General features: G+C 37.5%; 1 protein-coding gene across 1 annotated transcript in view; it reads left to right on the top strand.

The window, feature by feature from the left end:
- grin3ba (glutamate receptor, ionotropic, N-methyl-D-aspartate 3Ba) overlaps positions 1–21970 on the top strand; it is an 81946-nt gene that overhangs the window by 38873 nt on the left and 21103 nt on the right. The window contains exons 3-5 of the mRNA XM_073849180.1: positions 10603–11695; positions 13802–13947; positions 17116–17231. Coding sequence (XP_073705281.1) covers positions 10603–11695; positions 13802–13947; positions 17116–17231 — 1355 coding nt within the window. The remainder of the gene's footprint in view (positions 1–10602; positions 11696–13801; positions 13948–17115; positions 17232–21970) is intronic.

Genomic DNA, 21970 nt, shown 5'->3' with positions numbered 1-21970 from the left:
GAATTTGCCACAGTTTAACTCCACTCGAAGTGTAGTAACATCTAGAAGCAATATGAATGCTCCTGAGCTAAATTTCGAGTGTCCCAGAAAAGGGTACGTATGCAACGGGATCTTTTCAGTTTTTTATTTCTAATAAATTTGCTTGTTGTTACAAACTGTTTTGTGCTTTGTCATTATGGTGTATGAGATGTAGATTGATGTGGGAAAAAAAGTAATTTAAAGCAGTTTAACATGCTGCAACAAAACAAAATGTGAAAAAATGAAGGGGTATGAATACTTTTGCAAGGCACTGTATGTCAAAAGATCAAGGCATTTTTGATTTCTCAGTTCATGACCCCTTGAATGTAAAAAATACATAAATAAATAGATAAATAAATAATGGAATCATTAATTCATGCTGCTTTTATTATTCTAAACATATTTTATAATTATTTTTCAAAAGTTGGTAATTGACATTGCTTTACTGTAAGTTAAATGTTCATAAATGTATCAAGTCCCAATACTTTATACAATACAGATTTTTTAAAGCAGCTCCACAGTAATCAAAAATAACAGAATCAATGATGTGAACTTCATCAAATATGAGACAAATTTAAATTCTGCTGTAAAGCATCTCGAAAATAGTGTCATTATTCAGCTCCAGTCAATTTGGTGTTGGTTCTGATCGGTTTAATAACTGTTTATCAGTTATGAAACAAGTTCAATTTAGCTAAGCAGCTCCACAGCAACAATAATCAAAATATGAGCATTTATTAATAAGAAAGAACGCCCATGGACAAAAAATATAAGACAAACTGAATTTATTTGGGTGAATACAGCATAATTTACAATCTTACATACATTTAAATTAGTTTAACGAGCATTATAAAAATAAAATTAAAATTAACATTTAAATAAAGCATTTTAATTTAAGTGCATTTAACCATTCTCTGTTATCCCTTTTCACTGAAATAGTGCTGATTCTTATGCTGCTGTACCACAAAAATCTAAGCCGGTGAAGGGCTGGTGTTCGGCGGAGGAACTGCGAACCTCAGACCGCCGCCTCGCATTTCACTTGTAGCTGAACGATGCCGTAACCGACTCCATAACGTGCCCATAAACAAACAGTACTGAGATTAGAGAACATTTTTTAACATCAAATTAAATTAAATTTAGTATTATAATGAATAAAATCAGTTTAAGTTATGTAAGGCAAAAGGCGTTTTCATCATGCGTAATAACCGCTGCTAACGCAGCTGACTGACAACTCGTCCTTATATGTTGCATGGCATAAAATATTATAATTTAGAGCACAGTAAAGATTTTATTCATTCATTCATTCAACTTTATTTATAAAGCACTTTACAACCACCCAACGGCAGACCAAAGTGCTGAACAATAAAACAAGATAAAACACACACAGTACATAATATACATTAAGACAGCACTAGGATTACCCATGTACACAATACATTTAAAACTATCCAGCAATATCAATTCAGGTATCGAAGGCCAAGGAAAAAAGGTAGGTTTTAAGATGAGACTTGAACAAGGACAGCGAAGGGGCCTGCTTGATGTAGAGAGGTAAAACATTCCATAATTTGGGGGCAGCCACTGCGAATGAACGATCACCTCTCAGTTTACGTCTAGTTTTTGGGACTCTAAGAAGCAGTTGGTCTGCTGATCTAAGAGCACGCGATGGTTTATAGGGATGAAGCAGTTCTGATATATAGTGTGGGGCAGAGCCATTTAGAGATTTAAAAACAAACAAGAGAATTTTAAAATGAACTCTATATTGCACAGGCAGCCAGTGAAGCGAGGACAAGATGGGGGTTATATGCTCGAACTTGCGACTCCCCGTTAAGAGACGTGCTGCAGCATTTTGGACCAACTGCAGACGGGCCAACAAAGACCCACTTATCCCCAGATATAATGAATTACAGTAATCCAGGCGGGTAGTGACAAAGGCATGGATTACAGTTTCAAATTGTTTTCTAGAAAGAAATGGTTTTATTTTCCTCAGCTGTCTCAGCTGAAAAAAGCTAGACTTGACTACCGTCCCTATTTGTTTGTCCAACCTGAGATCAGAATCGAGTTTAACCCCAAGGTTAGTGATAGTCGGTTTAACATACTGGGCTAGGGTGCACAAATCTACCGTAGAAGTCAGAGTTATATCTCCAAAAACCATGACTTCCGTTTTCTTATCATTAACGCTTAAAAAGTTTTCGGCCATCCAAGACTTTATCTCATCAAGGCACTGAAGCAATGGTCCTACAGTATCACTTCTTTTAATGGGAATGTAGATCTGGGTGTCGTCGGCATACAGATGGAAAGACATGCCATGCCTCCTAATTATTGACCCAAGGGGAAGCAAATAGAGAGAAAAAAGAAGAGGACCTAACACCGAGCCCTGTGGGACTCAGCAGAGGGGCAGAAGAGGAGACATACTCCCCAATGCTGACGCTAAATGTTCGTCCCTCCAGATAGGACTTAAACCAATCAAGCGCTACCCCTTTAACGCCCACCCATTTTTCCAATCGCGAGATTAAAATGTCATGGTCTACAGTATCGAAAGCAGCGGTTAAATCCAGAAGCACAAGAATAACACAGTCTCCAGAATCTGTAGCTAAAAAGATGTCATTAAAAACTTTCAACAAAGCTAGTTCCGAACTGTGCTGGGCCCTAAAGCCAGACTGAAATATTTCCAGCAATTTATGATCTTCCAAAAAATTCATTAATTGGTTACACACTACCTTTTCAAGTACTTTTGACAAAAAGGGTAACTTCGAGATAGGTCTAAAATTTGCAAGATCTGCAGTGTCCAGTCCAGGTTTTTTGAGCAGGGGTAGCACTTCTGCATGTTTAAACTTGTTAGGGAACACTCCTGAGAGCAAACTACTATTAACAAGTGCTAAGGCAGATGGCCCTAGAGTGGAAAATACCTCCTTGAAAAATCGAGGGGGAAGAGCATCATACGGGGAACCTGAGGGCTTTAAATGGCTGACGATCTCCTGTAACATATCCAAGTTCACAGGCTCAAACTTGTCAAATAGAGCTATACAGTGAGGAACGACAGAAGGATTGCTTGAAACAGGCTGGATAAGTGCTCTAATAGAGCATACCTTATTAATAAAGAAATGTAGAAAACGCTCACATGTCGATCGGGAGGCATCAACACCTAGAGAGTGTGGGACATTGAGCACGGAGTCAATAGTCCTAAACAGAACGCGGGGCTTGTTATGATTTAGTAAAATAATTTCTGTGAGGTATTTTCTCTTGGCTTCTTTTATAATCGCCTGGTACCTGCTCCAGCTGTCTCTCAGCATATATAGTGACACGTATAAATTGTCTTTCTTCCATTTACGTTCAGCTTTACGGCACTCGCGTCTGGCGGCGCGAGCCATATCATTTTGCCAAGGTTCAAATTTTATTTTAGGCTTTCTGAGTTTCAGTGGTGCCACAGAGTCTATAGCGACTTGGTAGGTGTTATGCAGCCACGAGCTAAGCTCATCAGTGTCCATCAATTCAGGGATAACACAAATAGAGTTGAAAACAGAAGTGAACTGAGCAGAGGTGGAAGAATTAATAATACGGCAGGGTCTGGCAAGGGTGTGTGGTTCATCTATATTAAAAACAACCGGAATCTCGAATAGTATAGGCATATGATCCGAAAACCCGGCAACACAGATTTCCAAGTTGGAGACAGGCAGACCATAAGATAACACAAGATCGAGTGTGTGACCGCGTTCCTGAGTGGGACCACATACAAACTGTTCAAGGTTAAAAGAGTCAATGAGTTGCAAAAATTCCTTTGCCATCTGGTTACCAGGACAACACACATGGATATTAAAATCGCCGACAATGAGCACACGATCGTACCTAGGCATAAATTCTGCCAGAAAAACTGAAAAGTCATTTATAAAATTCTTATTGTACTTGGGAGGGCGGTAGATAACCGCACATAACACCATGTGAGGACGGCCCAGCTCAAATAAACTCAGTTCAAAGCTGGTAGACAGAGGGGGAGGCGATAGCTGTTTGCATTTGTAAACATTCTTGTAAACAGTTGCTATCCCTCCCCCGCGTCCCGAAGTTCGCGGAGAATTAAAAAAGCAGCAGTCGTGCGGTAAAAGTTCAGAAAAAGCATCGGACTCACCGATCTTCAGCCATGTCTCAGTCACACAGAGAAAGTCCAATCCACGAGAGGTAAAAAGATCCTTTAAGATAAAAGTTTTATTTGCTAGCGATCTAGCATTTACTAGGCCAATCCTAGCAGGCGCCGGAGGATTCGCGGTGCTAGCACTCTGGGGGGCTGAGCAAAGAGGCCGTAGATTCTGCAGATTTACCCCACGCCAGCGTAGACGAGAATAGCAGGATGTGCGAGGCTGGAAAACCTCCTCCAGACAACCGACGACAGGTACCAACCATGCGTCGACAGGATCCAGGAAGCGCCGAGGGATATAGAGGTGAGGCACTGCTCTGTGCTTATCCATGGAAGCCACAGAACAGTGGGCCAAAGAAACCTTCAATTTCAGCAGTCTACCGCTACGTTTACCCCGTCGGCGATAACGCTTGCGCCGATCGTGTAGAACCGGGTGGCAGCGTAGGTAAGCTGGAATATCTGACAGCAACGGGGGTAGGGGCTTGTGTTCATTTAACTTTCCAAGTTCCTTGGCACAGGGTCGAAGATCTAATAACGTTTTATGATCATACACCAGTAGCGCGTTTGCATTACGGAAAACAAATAAGACTGACGAAACAAACAGTACAAATCCCCACGGCGTGAGAAGGGACGAGCGGGACAGACGGCGAGCCGAACACACTGGCGCCATCTTTTTTTATAAAGAAATAAAATACAAACCTTTATTTCCCTGAAGAAGTGCACCAAATCGGCAGTGTGCAGAACTGTTCTCTTCTGTAGAGGATGCAAAAAGCCTATGCTCTAACTGTAACTCAACAGCTGGGTTGTTTCGTCTGAGTCAGACTCAACCCAGCGGTTCACTGTAAAAAAAGACAGGAAATTTAGCGATAAAAGACTCTAAAAATTCTACAGTAAATACCTGTTAAATGGTTAACGCTGAGTTCCCCTACTATATACAGTGAAAAACTGTATTGGACATGCATGTAATTTTATGGTAGTATAATGTCTTCTGAAGTGAAAAAGAATGTAAAATTTACAGTGAATAACCGTAAACTGACATTCCCAGAATTCCCTGCATTACATTTCAAGTTTGATGTTTGTTTTGTTTTTTTAAATAACTGTTTCTTAGTTTTTTTTTAATCAGTTTTGTACATTAGGGTATGTTGTTGAATTAATGTTATTGCATTATTTCAGTTTCATGTGAGTTACCATGATGGTGTTTAGTGTTTGTGTGAATGATATTGTGTTAGTACTTAAAAGCTGCTCGTGATGGGCTTTGGTTCATCATGTGACTTTCTCATCGCCACCTGCTTTTGGAGGCTATCAGTGTATTACAAAGGTACAAAACAGATTTCAGTACTTCAATAGGTTGGTATATTAACATTATATCAGTTAATGAAATTAAGGTATTTAAATGTAAATTTAAGTTAAAACCATAAAACCTAAAATGTTGCAACTAGATTTATACAGTAAAATTCTGGCAACCACAACTGCGTAAATTTTACAGATTTTTTTTTTTTTTACAGTGTTAGGTAGAAAAAAATAACTCAGCATTAAAAATGACCCAGCAGCTTAGTTACAGGAAAATCTACCCAGCACATAGGTAAAAAACATTTTAAAATAATGCAATAAAATAACCCAAAAAGCTAAACCCAGCATTTGGGTTAAAAAACAAATAACACAGCATTTTTAGAATGCAGAAAAACTACCCAGCACCTGGATAAAAATGTTTAAAATAACCCAATAAAATGACCCAACAGGCTAAACCCAGCATTTGGGTTAGAAAAAAAAATAACCCAGCATTTTTTTTGAGTGTAGAGGCAACAGCAATAATCAAAAGGTGGACATTTATTAATAGGCAATTTAAAACATTTGTATTATTTAATCATTATTTATTGAACTAAATGTTCATTTATTAAACATAATAATATGTTAATTTCCCACCTATTTTGGGTTCATTTTAAGCAAGAAATATAATAATTTATTTAACAACAGTTGCACTAGTAGCTAGAGTTTTGACATTGCACTTTGAAAAAAATCTAAGGTTTGTGTAACTGAAAAACAAATAGTAGAGGTTTCTCGGGTTGTGATCAAGTCCCTGTGAACACTGTTGGAGAACTCTTATCACTGAAGGCTGGAAGAAGCCTTACCTATCTGCTCAATTCCACAAATGAGATTTTTTTTTTTTTGTGGTAAAAAAAAAGTGCAAAGCACCTTCAGATGTAAGATTAAAGTGCCGCTGTTATATGAGTCTTGCTCTGATAAGTAAACTTTTTAAAAAATGAGAAAATGTGTGACAGAGGACCCCTGAGATTTTCCACTGGATTGAAAGCAATGATGTAATCTTTAATATTCACCTCACAGTGTGTGCCTCCCCCCACCCCTATATTGAGAAACGTATTTGCTCTGAGAAATGAGTGTGTAGCACTGGAGCACTGGCAATAGGTCTATACACATTCCATGTGAGAATCTGTAAACAGCACAGCACAGGGATTATTGTTCCTCAGCGGCGCTAATGCTTTCGGAAAGTTTAATAATGGTCACATGGATAGAAATCTCAATAAGGAAATCAGCTTTGTTGCAGTGGCTAACACATTATCTCCTGTCTTTTAACTTCTGCTTTCACACCAGATCAAGTGTTCTCTACGGGTCAAACTCAGGGCTATCAGGAGAAATTAATGATCCAGGCAATCAATTTTTTCTGCTTTTATTTTCTCTGTTCTGCTCTGTTTTAATGGAAGTGTGCAGTTATGGTCACACAGAGTGCATATCATTTATGGCCTCATTTAGCCACACATCACAAGCCTCTTTCACTCGGGATTTTTCATCTTCCTTCCGTGACCCAGACATTGCCCAGCAGCCCTTTGACTACTCTACATCCCCAGCTGATTTATTGACGAAAATCGATCATTCAACTAATTCATGGTATATATTCTGCCATAAAGACAGTGTGGCTAGGCTGTGTGAGGAATCACAATTATGTGATCTATGCAGAACAACACAGGAGTTTAATATCCGAAGCGGCAAAGAGGGTTATTCACCTATAAACCGTGCTGTATTTATTTATTTATTTGTTTGTTTACTACTCTCTGATGGATGTTAACAGAACTGATCTGGTGGCAGCACAGCGGTTAAATACATGGGCTGTCAAAGGTCATATATTGGTTCAAAAGATTTAGTGTGATTCAGGTTACTCAGGTCATAATCCTGCCCTTCTGTCCTTATGCCTTTGAAGAAAGCCTTGAACTTCAGTGTGCTTCCAGAGTGATCTATATTTCCTTCTGTTCTTATTCTTTTCTCCTGCTGTGAAAAATATTGTTTGAGAATTCAAGATTAAACATTTTGGAATGTTCGTTTGAAAAGCTGGTGCTCTTGGATAAGAAATAATTATTTAAATCTTGGTGCCTAATATTTTTTTCTGAGGGCACTGTGTGACAGTTGTGGCACTTCTTTTTATAACAGTGCGACAAGATCGTCTAGAGGTGTAATTTTCGTTTAGTATGCGAGGGGACCTGGGTTCAAATCCTTATTTAACATGCATACACACACATTTATATATATGTATTATATCATGACAGCCAGGGTGATCACCAAGCATTTTTAGTCTATGAACATTTTCATATGTGAACCTAAACCACAAAACCAAAAGCTGAATAAATAGCTTTTCCATTGATGTATGGTTTGTAAGGATAACACAATATTTGGCCAAGATATAACTATTTGAAAATCTGGATTCTGAGGGTGCAAAAAAAAAAAAAAAAAAAAAAAAAAAATCTAAATACTGAGAAAATCACCTTTAAAGTTGTCCAAATGAAGTTCTTGGCAATGCATATTATTAATTAAAAATTAAGTTTTGATATATTTACGGTAGGATGATGAGACATGGTCTTTACTCAATATTCTAATGACATTTTCACTGTAATAATTACAGCAATGCCCAATTATATAAATATATTTAAGTAAAGCAATATCATTCTTTATTGATGACCACATTGTTGTTTCATGGATTTAGTGTTACGCTTATTCTGTCACTCATATAGTGATAAATGGATTTAAATCATCAGTAAACTGCACCTAACCTTTTGTGAATCAGACACTGTTCTCTGTGGTCATTCAACAAAACGTGCCGTGCCTGTGAGATGCAGATTCCCTGAGCGCTGAGTGCAAACTGAGTTCCCGTGCTGCTTCTGCTGCTGTATTTAAGCATGCGATCGACTGAGCAAATAGCATTTTCACACAAGGCTGACATTTTGAACTCTTAGCTGGTCTTGTTTTGATTGATTGTAATTTATGTAAAACACCCACAAAAACCCATGAATGATTTAAAATATATTAAAACAGAAAACAGTTTTTCACAAATTAACTCATGAATGGTTCTGAATGAATCACCTGCAGTTATAGTGTGCCTTTAATGAAACAGTGTATTGAATCTTTAGACAAAATCTAAAAAAAATGTTTAAAAATCATTTAATCAGCCTTTCATGACTCATATAGTATGATATATATATATATATATATATATAGGAGAATATGTAGGTCATGAAAAAAGTAAACACCTCAGTTTTATTTAGAGGCCCAAACTGTAAAAAGATGCAATTTGGTGTGGCTGCTGTTATTTATATGGCCAGAAATTCTGATAAAGATGAATTCTGAAAGCTTGTAAGTTAAATTAATGAGATTGTTATAACATTATAGCAGACTACTTACAAAAAATGCATGTAAATACAGTGGTGGCCAAAATGATTAGAACACTAGTATTTTAGCCAGCTAAAAATAGTTTTAAGTTTTACGTTTATTTCTTTCTTTTGCTGTAGTGTGTCAGTAGGAAATATAAGTTTACATTTCCAAATATTCATTTTGCTATTGTGTCATAATCCAGTGAGATTTTTGTTTGCAGAAGGAGTTAGACAACAGCCAGTGCTCCACACAGAGATCTGATCTCATCATCATCCAGTCTGTCTGGAATGACATGAAGAAACTGAACAAACTGAGACAGACTAAACCCAGACTGTGGCAACGTTTTCAAGATGCTTCAAGAAACCTACCTGCAAAGCTACAGTACTGTTAAAAGTTTAGCCACTTGTGTAAAAATAATGTGTGAAATAAGGATGCTGTCAAAAATAATGTTGTAAATAGATTTTCTTTATCTATTCACTTCTATTAACTAAATTAAATCAACATTTGGTGTGACCATCATTTGCATTTAAAGCAGCTTTTGCCTTTAGTTGGTGCAATGGTGCATAGTTTTTTAGGTACCTTTTTTTAGGTAGATCTCTTGAAGCATCTTGGAGACATTGCCACAGTTCTTCTGGGTTTAGTCTGTCTGAGTTTTTTCATTTTTTCATGTCATTCCAGACAGACTGGACAATGATGAGAACAGATCTCTGTGTGGAGCACTGGCTGTTGTCAGACTCCTTGTGCCAACAAAAACCTCACTGGATTATTACAATTAATGGCAAAATGAATGTTTGGAAATGTAAACTGATATTTCCTATTGATAAACTACAGCAAAAGATATCTTAAAAAATAACTGACTTAAACTCATTTTTTAGCTGGTGAAAAAACAAGTGTTCTAATAATTTTGGCCACCACTGTATAAGTTGTCAGTCTATATCTCCCAATAATATGTCTTTGTAAGATATTTAAATCCTTAGTTTTATGATCAAAGCTCTGTAGTTTTTATTGTGGTGGGAAAATATAATGAGGTCCAATACAATGATGATTGAAAGATGTACAGATAAACCCTCCTCAAAAGCCTGATGTATCATATTTGATACTTACATTCAACTCATTTAAGTTTTTAAGCAACCTAAATTTCTTCAGTCCAGTAAAAAATGTCTTGAAAATTACTAACAATATAAAAGTAGTTATTATATTCACTTTATAAAAATCTGTAATTTTTTTGTTTAAAAGACCCATATACCACAACCTGATGTTTTATAGCTTTATACTAAAAGGCATTTTACTTACTAGGAAAGTATGAACCATTAGTCAGAGTGCAGAAGACATGTTCAGTAGAAGATTGTATAAAAGGTTTTTCATCAACGTTTTAAACATGTTAATAATTTAGAAGCCTTAGAAATATGCGCATCAAATATGTTACAGTAGGCTTTATAGGTTAATTATCAAAGCTAAAATCTCTTTTGGCATGTTTGATATGAAACTAATGCATTCAGCAACACTGGAAATACTGTACTTAATCCATTTAAACCAATTAAAATCAATCAATAATAATCAATATTATAAACAGGCTTAAAATAGCTATTTTCACTGGTTGCTGTATTTCCTATGTAGTATCACTTCTGTATACTACTTTTATTCCTTTGACTCCTTTTCACTAGTTATCTCCCTTGGCTCTTTGTAAAATTCAGTTCGCTAGAGATTCAGCAGATTTTTTTTGCTCTGTCATCTCATCACTGTCTTTGCTTTTGCTGGATACATATATATTCCTCTCACAAAGCTGATGTCTCTGCTGTGCTCAGGTTCTTGTCGAACACTTCTTTCACGGGGCTGACAGGCCCGGTGCGAGTGCAGCGCTCCCTCTCCAGGGTGCTTACCTCCCAGCGCTTCCACATATGGAGTCTACAGCGAGACCCTCTGGGCCAGCCAAGTTGGGTGACCGTGGCAAGCTGGCAGTCAGGCCGTCTGGAATTGGAGGAGCAGGGCCTGTGGCCAGGCATGACCCAACACCACCGGGAGGATGGCCCGGAGATCAGGCTCGGCGGCCGCTGGCAAGCGGGACTCCCAGTGGCGGGGAGCAGATTGCGGGTCGTGACCTTGGTCGAGCACCCGTTTGTGTTCACTCGGGAGGTGGACGAGGAGGGCCAATGTCCGGCAGGTCAGCTGTGCCTTGACCCCCAAACCAACAGCTCGGAAGTCCTCAACCAGCTGTTCAGAGAGCTGGAGCAAACCAACAGCAGTTCACTGCCAAATGACATGCGGAAATGCTGCTATGGATACTGCATCGATCTGCTTGAAAAGTTAGCTGAGGATATGCACTTCCAGTTTGACCTTTACATCGTAGGCGATGGGAAGTATGGGGCATGGAAAGGCGGTAAATGGACTGGGTTGGTGGGCGACCTGCTCAGTGGTGTGGCGGATATGGCCGTCACCAGCTTTAGCATCAACTCTGCTCGAAGTCGTGTGATAGACTTCACCAGCCCCTTCTTTTCCACCAGTCTTGGGATCCTGGTGCGCAGCAAGGACACAGCTGCACCCATTGGTGCCTTCATGTGGCCGCTTCACTGGTCCATGTGGGTGGGCATCTTTGTGGCACTGCACATCACAGCCCTTTTCATCACACTTTACGAGTGGAACAGTCCGTTTGGCATGACCCCGCATGGGCGCAACCGCATCAGGGTTTTTTCTTACTCGTCTGCCCTGAATCTCTGCTACGCCATCCTGTTTGGCCGGACCGTTGCCAGTAAAACTCCAAAGTGCTGGACGGGACGCTTCCTCATGAACCTTTGGGCCATATTTTGCCTGCTGGTTCTGTCTAGTTACACAGCCAACCTAGCAGCTGTCATGGTGGGGGAGAAGACCTTTGAGGAAGTGTCAGGGATTCATGACGTCAAGGTAAAACACTGCATTTCATCCTGAATTACTGAAGAGGTAAAATGCATAAATATTTTTGTTCAGTGATTAATTTAAACTATGCTGTAATTTTGTATCCTTAAAAATAAAAATGCTGTACATATATATACAGACACTACCGTTCATAAATTTGGAGGAGTCTCTTATGCTCACCAGGGCTACATTTATTTCAACAAAAAGTAAGTAAAAACAATAATATTGTGAAATATTATTACAACTGAAAATAGTTGTTTTCTGTGGAAGCCTGTTTCCGCCACTGAATAAAAAAGGTAATTGTGACTTTTTCTCTTTACAATTCTGACTTTTTTTCTCGTAATTGTGAGTTTACATCTTATAATTCTGGCTTTTTTTTTTTTTTTTTCAGAATTGCATGATATAAACTTGCAATTCTAAGAAAGTAAGTCTGAATTGCGAGATATACAGTTCTGAGAAATTAAATTTTGATTCTGAGAATCAAAGTCAGAATTGCAAAATATCACAATTCTTACTTTTTTATATTTTGCAATTCGGACTTTCTCAGAATTGAAGTTTGTATCACATTTCTGATAGAAAAGTCAGAATTGCGATTTTTTTATATTAGAATTGCAAAATATAAAATCTGAATATAAAGAATATATAAAGAATTCTGAGTTCTGAGGAAAAAAGTCAAAATAGCAAGTTTGTATCACGCATTTCTGAGGAAAAATTCTGAATTGCGAGATATAAACTCAGAATTGTGAGGAAAAAGTCAGAATTGTGAGATATAAACTGAGATTTTGAGAATAAAAGTCAAAATTGCAAGTTTGTAACTCACATTTCTAAGAAGAAAGTCAGAATTGCGATATATAAACTCGGAGTTGTGAGATAAAGTCAGAATTGAGAGTTTTTAAGTCAGAATTCTGAGATATGAATTTGGAATTGTGAGAAAAAAGGCAAAACTGTAAGTTTGTATCTCATTTCTGAGAAAAAATTCAGAATTGTGATATATAAACTCGGAATTGTGAGAAAAAGTCAGAAATTAGAGTTTTTAAGTCAATTGCGAGGAAAAAAAGTCAAAAACTTCTGGCTATTTTTTCTCTGAATTGTGCGATATAAACTTGCAATTCTGAGAAAGAAAGTCTAAATTGCGAGATATAAACTCACAATTGTTACTTTTTTATATTGTGCAATTTGGACTTTCTCAGAATAAAAAGTTTGTATCACACAATTCTGAGAAAAAAGTCAGAATTGCGAGATATAAATTTGGAATTGTCAGAAGAAAAAAAAACGAAATTCCGAGATACAAACTTGCATTCGCAAAAAAGGCAGAATTGCAAGTTTTATCTCGCAATTCTGAGAAAAAAAATCACAATTGCGAGTTTTTAAATTAGAATTGTGATATATAAACTCGGAATTGTGATTAAAAAAAAATCAAAATAGCAAGTTTGTGTCACGCATTTCTGAGAAAAAAATTCAGAATTGCAAGATATAAACTCGGAATTGTGAGAAAAAGTCAGAATTGCGAGATATAAACTAAGAACTGTAAGAAAAAAAAGTCAAAATGCGAGTTTTTAAGTCAGAATTGCAAGATATAAACTCGAAATTGTAAGGCAAAAAGTCAAAATTGCCAGTTTGCATTTCTGAGGAAAAAAGTCTGCAAAATGAAAACTCGTAAATGCGAGAACAAAAGTCAGAATTGTGAGATTAAAAAGTCACAATTACCTTTTTTTCAGAAACAGGCTTCCATAGTTTTCTGTTTTAATATATTTTAAAATGTAATTTATTCCTGAGATGGAAAAGCTAAATTTTCAGCAGCCATTACTCCAGTCTTCAATATCACTAAATGATTCTTCAGAAAGTAGTATCCTTGCTAAATAAAAGTATTTATTTTAGTTAGTAGTTATTTTAGTAGTATATATATATATATATATATATATAAAACTATACTGACTCCTGACTATACTCCTTCTTTTGAACGGTAGTGTATATGATACGTATCCACAAAAACATGGTTGCACGATGGTTCAAGAAACTTCGAAGGTACCATGGAACTTTTTTTTTTCAAGTGTTGGGATTATGTTTTTAAACCTTTCTCACACAATCGATTCACGTTTCATTGCTCTTTTCAAGCTCCATCACCCGTCTCTGGGGTTTCGCTTCGGCACAGTTCGGGAGAGCAGTGCTGAGGACTATGTGAAAAAGAGCTTTCCTGAGATGCACGAGTACATGAGGCGCTTCAACAAGCCCACCACTCCGGATGGAGTCTCTACACTCAAGTAAGTGTTTAGACCCAGGAGAGAAACAGAAGATAACAGGCAATTGAACATACCAGTGGTGGAAAGTCCAATGAAAAGATAACGGTAAAAAAAAAAGAGACAGAGAAAGAGACTGTGGTAAATCTAATGAAATGATCAAACTGAATTTCTAAACAGCCTTTTTCGCTTGCAATAAAGCGTATTTAGAAAGCTATCATCTTCAAACCTCACACTCACGTAGACACATTCATATTCTTTTAACTCAATAAAATCAAGTGGTGCTGAGCAGGAGCGCAACATGCAGGAAACAAATAAAGCTTTAACAGGAGATGGGCATTTTGGAAAAAGCCTAAAGGGAAATAGAGCTCAATAATTGCACGGTGCTGCTGGAGACCCAGACAACAAGCAGCCCAAAGGCTGCAGGCACATACAACAACAATGAATAGGGTCACAATAAGAGGCCAACAATCAGTTCTCACCCTCAAGAGCTGTTGACACAACTGTGAATCGGTTTTGTATGACACACCGTCAATATTATTCCTCTTTCATAAGGAATTATGCGCACCATCCACCTCGCTCGGTTTAAACAAACGGAGTCGACAGCAACAAGTGTCTGCTCTCCAGGCTTTCTGTCTGTAGTCTCAGTTTCCATTCATCCCTGAAAGTACAGGGACTGCTGCAGACTCCAAGCTGAGAAGAGAGGCAGTCAAATCTAAACTTGCTGAATGAGGCCAAAGGTTTTCTTCTGAGACAACAGATAACTCCCGGCAAGCGTACGCTTACAGGCGTGCGCAAACACGCACAACGATCCATCCTCAGATTCAGGCTCCCACATAGTGCGGTATTTTGCTTTGTACTTCCTGTCTTTTATGATTGACAGTGGATTTCTTCTATGTCAGAAATCCTTCTGTTCAATTCACAGGAGACACCTTACATGGTCAGCATTTTTAGAGTTGAGATCGCAGCCATAGTTGGGAGCCATCCTTTAGGGTGAGATTTTTTTTAGGACAAGCATCCGGACAGCTTTTTTTCCTTTAAAAGCCGTTGCATAAGAGTCTTAGTTTGATCCTCTTCAATATTTTCCTGCACTTCATTTTCTGTCACACTTGAGGTAAAATGGGGGTCAGCTGATGAGCAAGCATTGCCCCAAACAAGATTTTGAGAATTCAATATTTCTTCAGAGATAAACAACTAACAGGATATGGTGTTGTGCTTTAAGTCTGTTGTTTTTAATAAATAATGGATCACAAATAACAAGTAGTACTTTAAAAAAAATGGAAAAATAAATTTTCAGAGTTCACCACACTTGAATCTCTGTATGCAGCAGAATACTACATTTTTAACCATAGCTGTTAGGGGTGGGTGATATACTGGTAGGCATGATTTAACTGGTAGGACTTTGTGAACCGGTAGAGATTTTGGACTACCGTCTCAGGTCTGTTCTTCACTGTTTCAAGTAAAGACTGTGCTCTTAAAGCACAGGAGTGTTGAACTGAGTTATTTTTGCCACTTCATAGGCCTTGAACGGTTAAATACACAAACTTATATGTGTCAAAATGCCTACTCTTGCAAGTACCCTTGTAAACCGTAATTTAGGTCTTGAGTGAAAGCAAGCAGCTGAGAAAGAAAACACATGTGTAACAGTATATTGTATCCGGGCAGCTCTTAAAGTGACAGCAGTCTAATATTCCTGCTGTCTGTCAGTCATGTTAATCAAACGACAAAAGAGAGAAAATCTCTCACTGCTCTTGAATAAACCACTTTTGTAACATTAATAAGAGGAAATATATATTTAATTTACACAGTGAAAAATTAGGCGTTTTTATACTTATACTTTTTTGTTGTACTGTATTTTTTTGTCCTGTTGCTTGTTTCTTATTCTTATTTAATTGTTGACTGTTTACTTGTCTTCAGTGAGCATGAGTTTGTGTTTTTTTTTTAGGTTAGTATTACTTTTTGTGATACTGACACTGGTGAAAACATTTTTTAAAACCTTATTTAAAGCAAAAATACAGTAAAAACAGTAATATTGTGAAATATTATTATGAATGAAAATAGCTGTTTTCTATGGAAGCCAGTTTCCGCCACTGAATAAAAAATTTAAAAAAGGTAATGCAACTTTTTTTCTCACAATTACGATACAAACTTTCAGTTCTGACTTTTTTTTCTCACAATTCCATAATATAAACTCACAATTCTATGAAATAAAGTCATAGTTGCGAAATATACAGTGCCATGCGAAAGTTTGGAAACCTCTTGCAGAATCTGTGAAAATTTGAATAATTTTAACAAAAGAAAGAGAGATCATACAAAATGTTATTTTTTATTTAGTACTGTCATGAGTAAGATATTTTACATAAAAGATGTTTTTGTGAGATACAAACTCGCTTTTGCAGAAAAGGCAGAATTGTGAGTTTATATCATGAAATACAAAAAGTAAGAAATGTGAGATGTAAACTGTTATGTTTTTTTCAGTGGCAGAAACCAGCTTCCAAAGTTTCTTGTTTTCATACATTTAAAAAAATAATTTACTCCTGTGATGGCAAAGCTGAATTTTCAGCAGCCATTACTCTTCAATATCACCACATGATCCTTCAGAAAGAAGTTGCTTCCTTTTTTAAAAAAGTCATTAAAGCAAAAATGACTATATTGTGATATAAATTGTTACCATAAAATAAAATTAAGATTTCAGTCATATCGTCTACTTAATAGCTGTAAACACACAGTATTATGAGACAGATTTGGGAATTATTGTTTTATTTCAGGGTGATGTGATTCTTGGTAAGTTTGTGAATTCACTTCATTAAACACAATTATTAATCACTGTTATTAGCTAAAGCAGCATGTATTTATTTTGCCTCCCTTACACTTGATAAACCTCTTTATAGAAACAATCTTTGCAATGTATAAATTCTTCTATAAAGAAACAAAATACTGGAGCTACTCAAGGATTGCTTTAAAAAAAAGTCTGGGAGAAAAGTTACACACACAGTACACAAAGCACCTTCTATTCAGTAAATCTGACTAAAGCCAAAAGATTTAGGCAGTTTATAGCTTCAGGGTTTGGGTTTGGTTTAGGCTTATTGTAATCAACTTTTAAAGTCATTTAAAGTCAGTAGCAACTAGCATAAGTTTGGCTGGCGGTGTCTTTTTTGTTTGGCTCTGACTATCTTCCTCTGTGTGTTGAAGGACAGATCCCCCTCAGCTAGATGCCTTCATCATGGATAAAGCTTTGCTGGACTACGAGGTGTCCATAGACGCAGACTGCAAACTCTTGACTGTAGGAAAACCGTTTGCTATTGAAGGTAAGGACCCCGGTGCCTCTGAGACATATTGCTGTCTTTCAGGAGTCTAGCACCTCTGGCCATGCTGCACCGAATTATATTAGCTTACAAAAGCCTGTGAAGTTGTTCTCTGAAAGGGCACATGGTGTTTCTACAGATACACTATTAGAATTCCACCCCACATTAGGACCTGTCTATGAATTCACCTCAAGGCTGTTATAATTACCCTCCAAATCGAAGCAAGTCGAGTTTGACACATGTCATTTCATAAGGGAAAGCTATTACAGGGTGTAGATGGGTTTCATGGCAGTCACCCAGGTGTGTCCGCACCTCTCATCCGGATGTTATCTCCTGCTGCATGCATAGGAATTTTCCTGCTATCTGCCAAAAGCTTCTTTTACGCCTTTGAGCCAGCTTTTTATTAGATGGATGATCAAGACTAAGCCATGGCAATCACGTTTGCTGGCCTGAAATGGACATCTCCGTCAGGGTCTGTAAAACCTGTAAACAGCGAGGTGCATAATCAAACCATGCAGGCGAGAAACTGGAGTCAGGCATCCAAGGTTGTCACAATAAAAAGTGTCTTCAGTAGCATATTTCATTTTATGGCAGAGAGGAAATTGGTCTTGTGAATTGTGAAATTTCACTGGTATTGACTACTGACTACTGAATTTATAGATTATATTATGTATGTTAAAAATACATATTTGAAACAAAAAAATAATAATAATAATTGCTACATCTATAAATAGTTATAGTGTTATATACAGTCTATCCCAAAATTATTCATACCCCTGGCAAATTCTGACTTAAAGTTACTTTTGTAGCGAATTTAGCTCAAAAGGGAAATGTATATAAATAATTACAATTAATTTTGATTAATTACCATTATTTATATCAGCCACCAGTAGTAACTGTAGGGGAATTGAATCGTCATCAATTAATCTGTTCGTCTAGCGAACATACAGGGTAATTTCGTATCAACCCTAAGCAATGATATTTTCTTGGCCACAGAAAAATAACATTCTTACAGTAATAATGCATTAGAGCATGTAGCTTGATCGGAAATCGTAAAGGGACATTAATTTGCAAGGCAGAATCAGAGACTCATGTAATTTGTACACAAGAGTTTTATTAACTAACGACTAACATATAACTAATCTAAACAAACAAACATATACTCACTCATACAGGGTAGGGTAGGAGGATGGTTAGAACAGTACAGGAAAAGGGCGAGAGGCTGAGCTGACCATCTAAAAGAACCACCACTGGGGATCCAGAGACGGCCAGGAGTGAAGATAGAGAGATGTCTGATCGTGGTCATTTTCATGATGCTAAGTTCCATGGTTGGGTGAAATGAACTCCAGTGGGAGTAGTCTGACTCTGTGTGGTGGAGTCTTCTAGACTGGGGAGAGTCCACACAGCTCCATATGTTGAGGCCCCCCTCTAGGCCTGGGCCTGTGGAGGCCCTCCCAACAGGCAGCAATCAAGTTTTTTTAGAAGAACTTGGGCGGAACGGTGTGTGAGCCCTTTTAACATCTGGGAAGATCACACCTCTAAAGGTGGACTTGACCAATGAGAGAGGCTGAATTCCAAGCGGGAGATTTGGAGATAATGTGAACTTTTATGACTCTTTGTCTGAAAGCAAGGCAATTTGCATGTCTGCCAGGATTGGGTATTCATGCAACACTACTACAGATTCTTGAAACTCTAATATGTTACATGTGTATCAACATATAATATGCATCATCTTTTAGATCATCAAAATACGAATTCAGAGATACCAAACATGACCGTGTGGTTATACTACATAATATATCTATATCTATAGTAACACCTGCATAAAAACATTACACCATACAAAAGACAAGGTACATAAACCACAATAATATACACAACGACTGGAGCATTTGTGTGTTCATTCATAGGAAGGTTTTCCTATGAATTAGGGAAGAATCCATTTCAGTAGGCCAAATGTCTTTCCTATGGTTGCTGCATTCCTTTGGATCGTAAAACTGGTGTTATCAGATAGTTGCCCTGACAACTGAGCCCTTAAGGCCCAGTTGCCTTAATGTTGGTAGAACTGGGGGTTGTTTTTAGAATGCCAACCTAAAGTTGGCTTGTTGGTTTTAAGGATAATTTGTTAAATGTAACAAATAACTATGTCTGATTGGTCCAGACGCTACACTTTTATTCAACCAGCAAGTTTCCTTTTGACCGGAAATGACACAGGCTTCTTCCAAAAGATAAGACAATGTACAAGAGGCATCATTGTGAAAAAAATATTACTCATCTTTTATTTACATTTGAACAAAAAGTGGCATGTCCAAAATTATTCATACCCTTCTCAATAATCAATAGAAAAGCCTTTTTATTGGCTATTACAGCAATCAAACGCTTTCTATAATTGCTTATCAGCTTTTTGCATGTCTCCACTGGTATTTTTGACAATTCATCTTTAGCTATGAACTCCAACTCTTTCAGGTTGGAGGGTCTCCTTGCCATCACCCTGATCTTTAACTCCCTCCACAGATTCTCAATTGGATTTAAGTCAGGACTCTAGCTGGGCCACTGCAAAACGTTAATGTTTTTGTCTGCTAACCATTTCTTCACCACTTTTGCAGTGTGTTTTGGGTTGTTGTCGTGCTGAAATGTCCACTGGTGCCCAAGGCCAAGTTTCTCTGCAGACTACCTGATGTTGTTGTTGAGAATTTTGATGTATTGCTCCTTTTTCATGGTGCCGTTTACTGTGATTAGGTTTCCTGGTCCACCGGCTGAAAAACACCCCCAAAACATTAAGTTCCCAGCATCATGTTTGACAGTGGGGATGGTGTTCTTAGGGTTGAAGTCTTCTCCTTTTTTACGCCAAATGAAGGCTACATCATTGTGGCCAAACAATTCAAATTTTGTTTCATCTGACCATAAAACAGAAGACAGAAGTCTTCTTCTTTGTCCAGATGAGCATTTGCAAAGGCCAAGTGGACTTTTGTGTGCCTTATCTGGAGAAGTGGTGTCTCCTTGGTCTGCGTCCATAGAACCCAGCGGTGTGCAGTGTCCGTTGGACTGTCTGCCTTGAGATGTTGCCACCAGCAGAGCCCAGATTCATCAGGATGGCCTTGGTGGTGATCCTCAGATTCTTTTTTACCTCTCTTACTATCCTCCTGGCCAGCACAGGTGTCACTTTTGGCTTCCAACCGCGTCCTCTGAGATTTTTCACAGTGCGAAACGTCTTGTATTTTTTAATAATACTTTGCACTGTAGCCACTGAAACTTCAAAACATTTAGATATGGTCTTATAGCCCTTTACTGACTTGTGAGCAGCCACAATGCGCAGCCACAGGCCCTCAGTGAGCTCCTTTGTCTTAGCCATGACTGTCACAAACCAACAGCAGAGAGCTTCTGTTTTTCACCTGTTGAGTTGATTAAAACAGCTGTTCCCAGTGAATCAGGGTAATTAGGATGCTTTAGAACAGCTTGGACTATTTGGAATGGTATAGAACTTTGGATTTTCCCATAGGCTGTGGCATTTTCCCATAGGCTGTGTTTGCAAAGGGTATTAATCATTTTGGACATTCCACTTTTTGATCAAATGTAAATAAAAGCTGAGAAATATTTTTTTCCACAATGATGCCTCTTGTACATCGTCTTATTATCTTTTGGGGAGAAGCCTGTGTCCTTTCCGGTCAAAAAAAAAAAACTTGCTGGTTGAATAAAAGTAACTTTAAATCAGAATTTGCCAGGGGTATAAATAATTTCGGGCTTGACTGTAGGTATGATTATATCATAGTTCATTCTATCTATCTATCTACACTCAAAAAAATAATTCGGTCTAAAAATAAACTTTATGTAATTCAATTAAATGCTAATTTTCCATGTATTTGGATTACATAGTTTTAATATAAACATATTAATAAACTTAATGTGATTCATATGCATCAGTGATACGTGAATGAAACAGGTAAGGTTTATGTAATTATCCCCAGTGTTAAACAAGCACTGCTCAGTGTTCATGTGTTTCCACACTACAGAGTGTTCAAGTAGCATTGACACAGTGTTGGAGTTAATGAGATCATTATGTGATGATTGATCATTAATGATGAACACCTGATGAATCATCAATGGAAAGAGAAACACAAGAACTACAGCTGACTTCAACCACAGCCTTAGAGGAAATCAACTCAAATAAAACAATACATTAAACCTCTCAAGATCTGATTCAACAACTCCACAAACAGATTGACCAGCTTCACTCATTACTAACCAGATTGTCTTCTGTCAGACTTCTAGAGAAGCTCTTATTGAGAACTAACAAATGTGTAGATGTTTTGTTTCATGTGAAATCACCATCAATGAGAGCAGGGTTTCCTTTGGTTGGGCTCTTGACCCGTCACATGATAGGTTTAATGTTGTGCTGATAGCTTTTGTTGAACTTAAATCAAACATGTTGAGCTTGGCCAACAAAGTGTAAAAACAAAAAAGTAGGGGGATTTGTTAGTGTGTTAATTTCTTTTGAAGTTTATTTGTTGCATAGATGGATGTTGTGTTACTTTAATATTAGGCCTACTTACAGCTTTACATTTATGTGTTGTATAAATCATATTAGCTGAATCATTTTATCATACTTTGTGTGCTAAAAGTTTTCATCTGTTTCCTTCTAAAGACCACAGACATGATGAATCAGCATATGAATCTCAACAATGGTGATAATCAACAAAATGTTCAGATACATCTCTGAACATCTTAAAACAAGCTATTAAAAA

Source organism: Garra rufa, chromosome 10 (genome assembly GCF_049309525.1).
Source record: "Garra rufa chromosome 10, GarRuf1.0, whole genome shotgun sequence".
Lineage (NCBI taxonomy): Eukaryota > Metazoa > Chordata > Actinopteri > Cypriniformes > Cyprinidae > Garra > Garra rufa.
The sequence above is the reverse complement of the archived record's forward strand: the minus strand, read 5'-3'. Positions and strand labels throughout refer to the sequence as shown.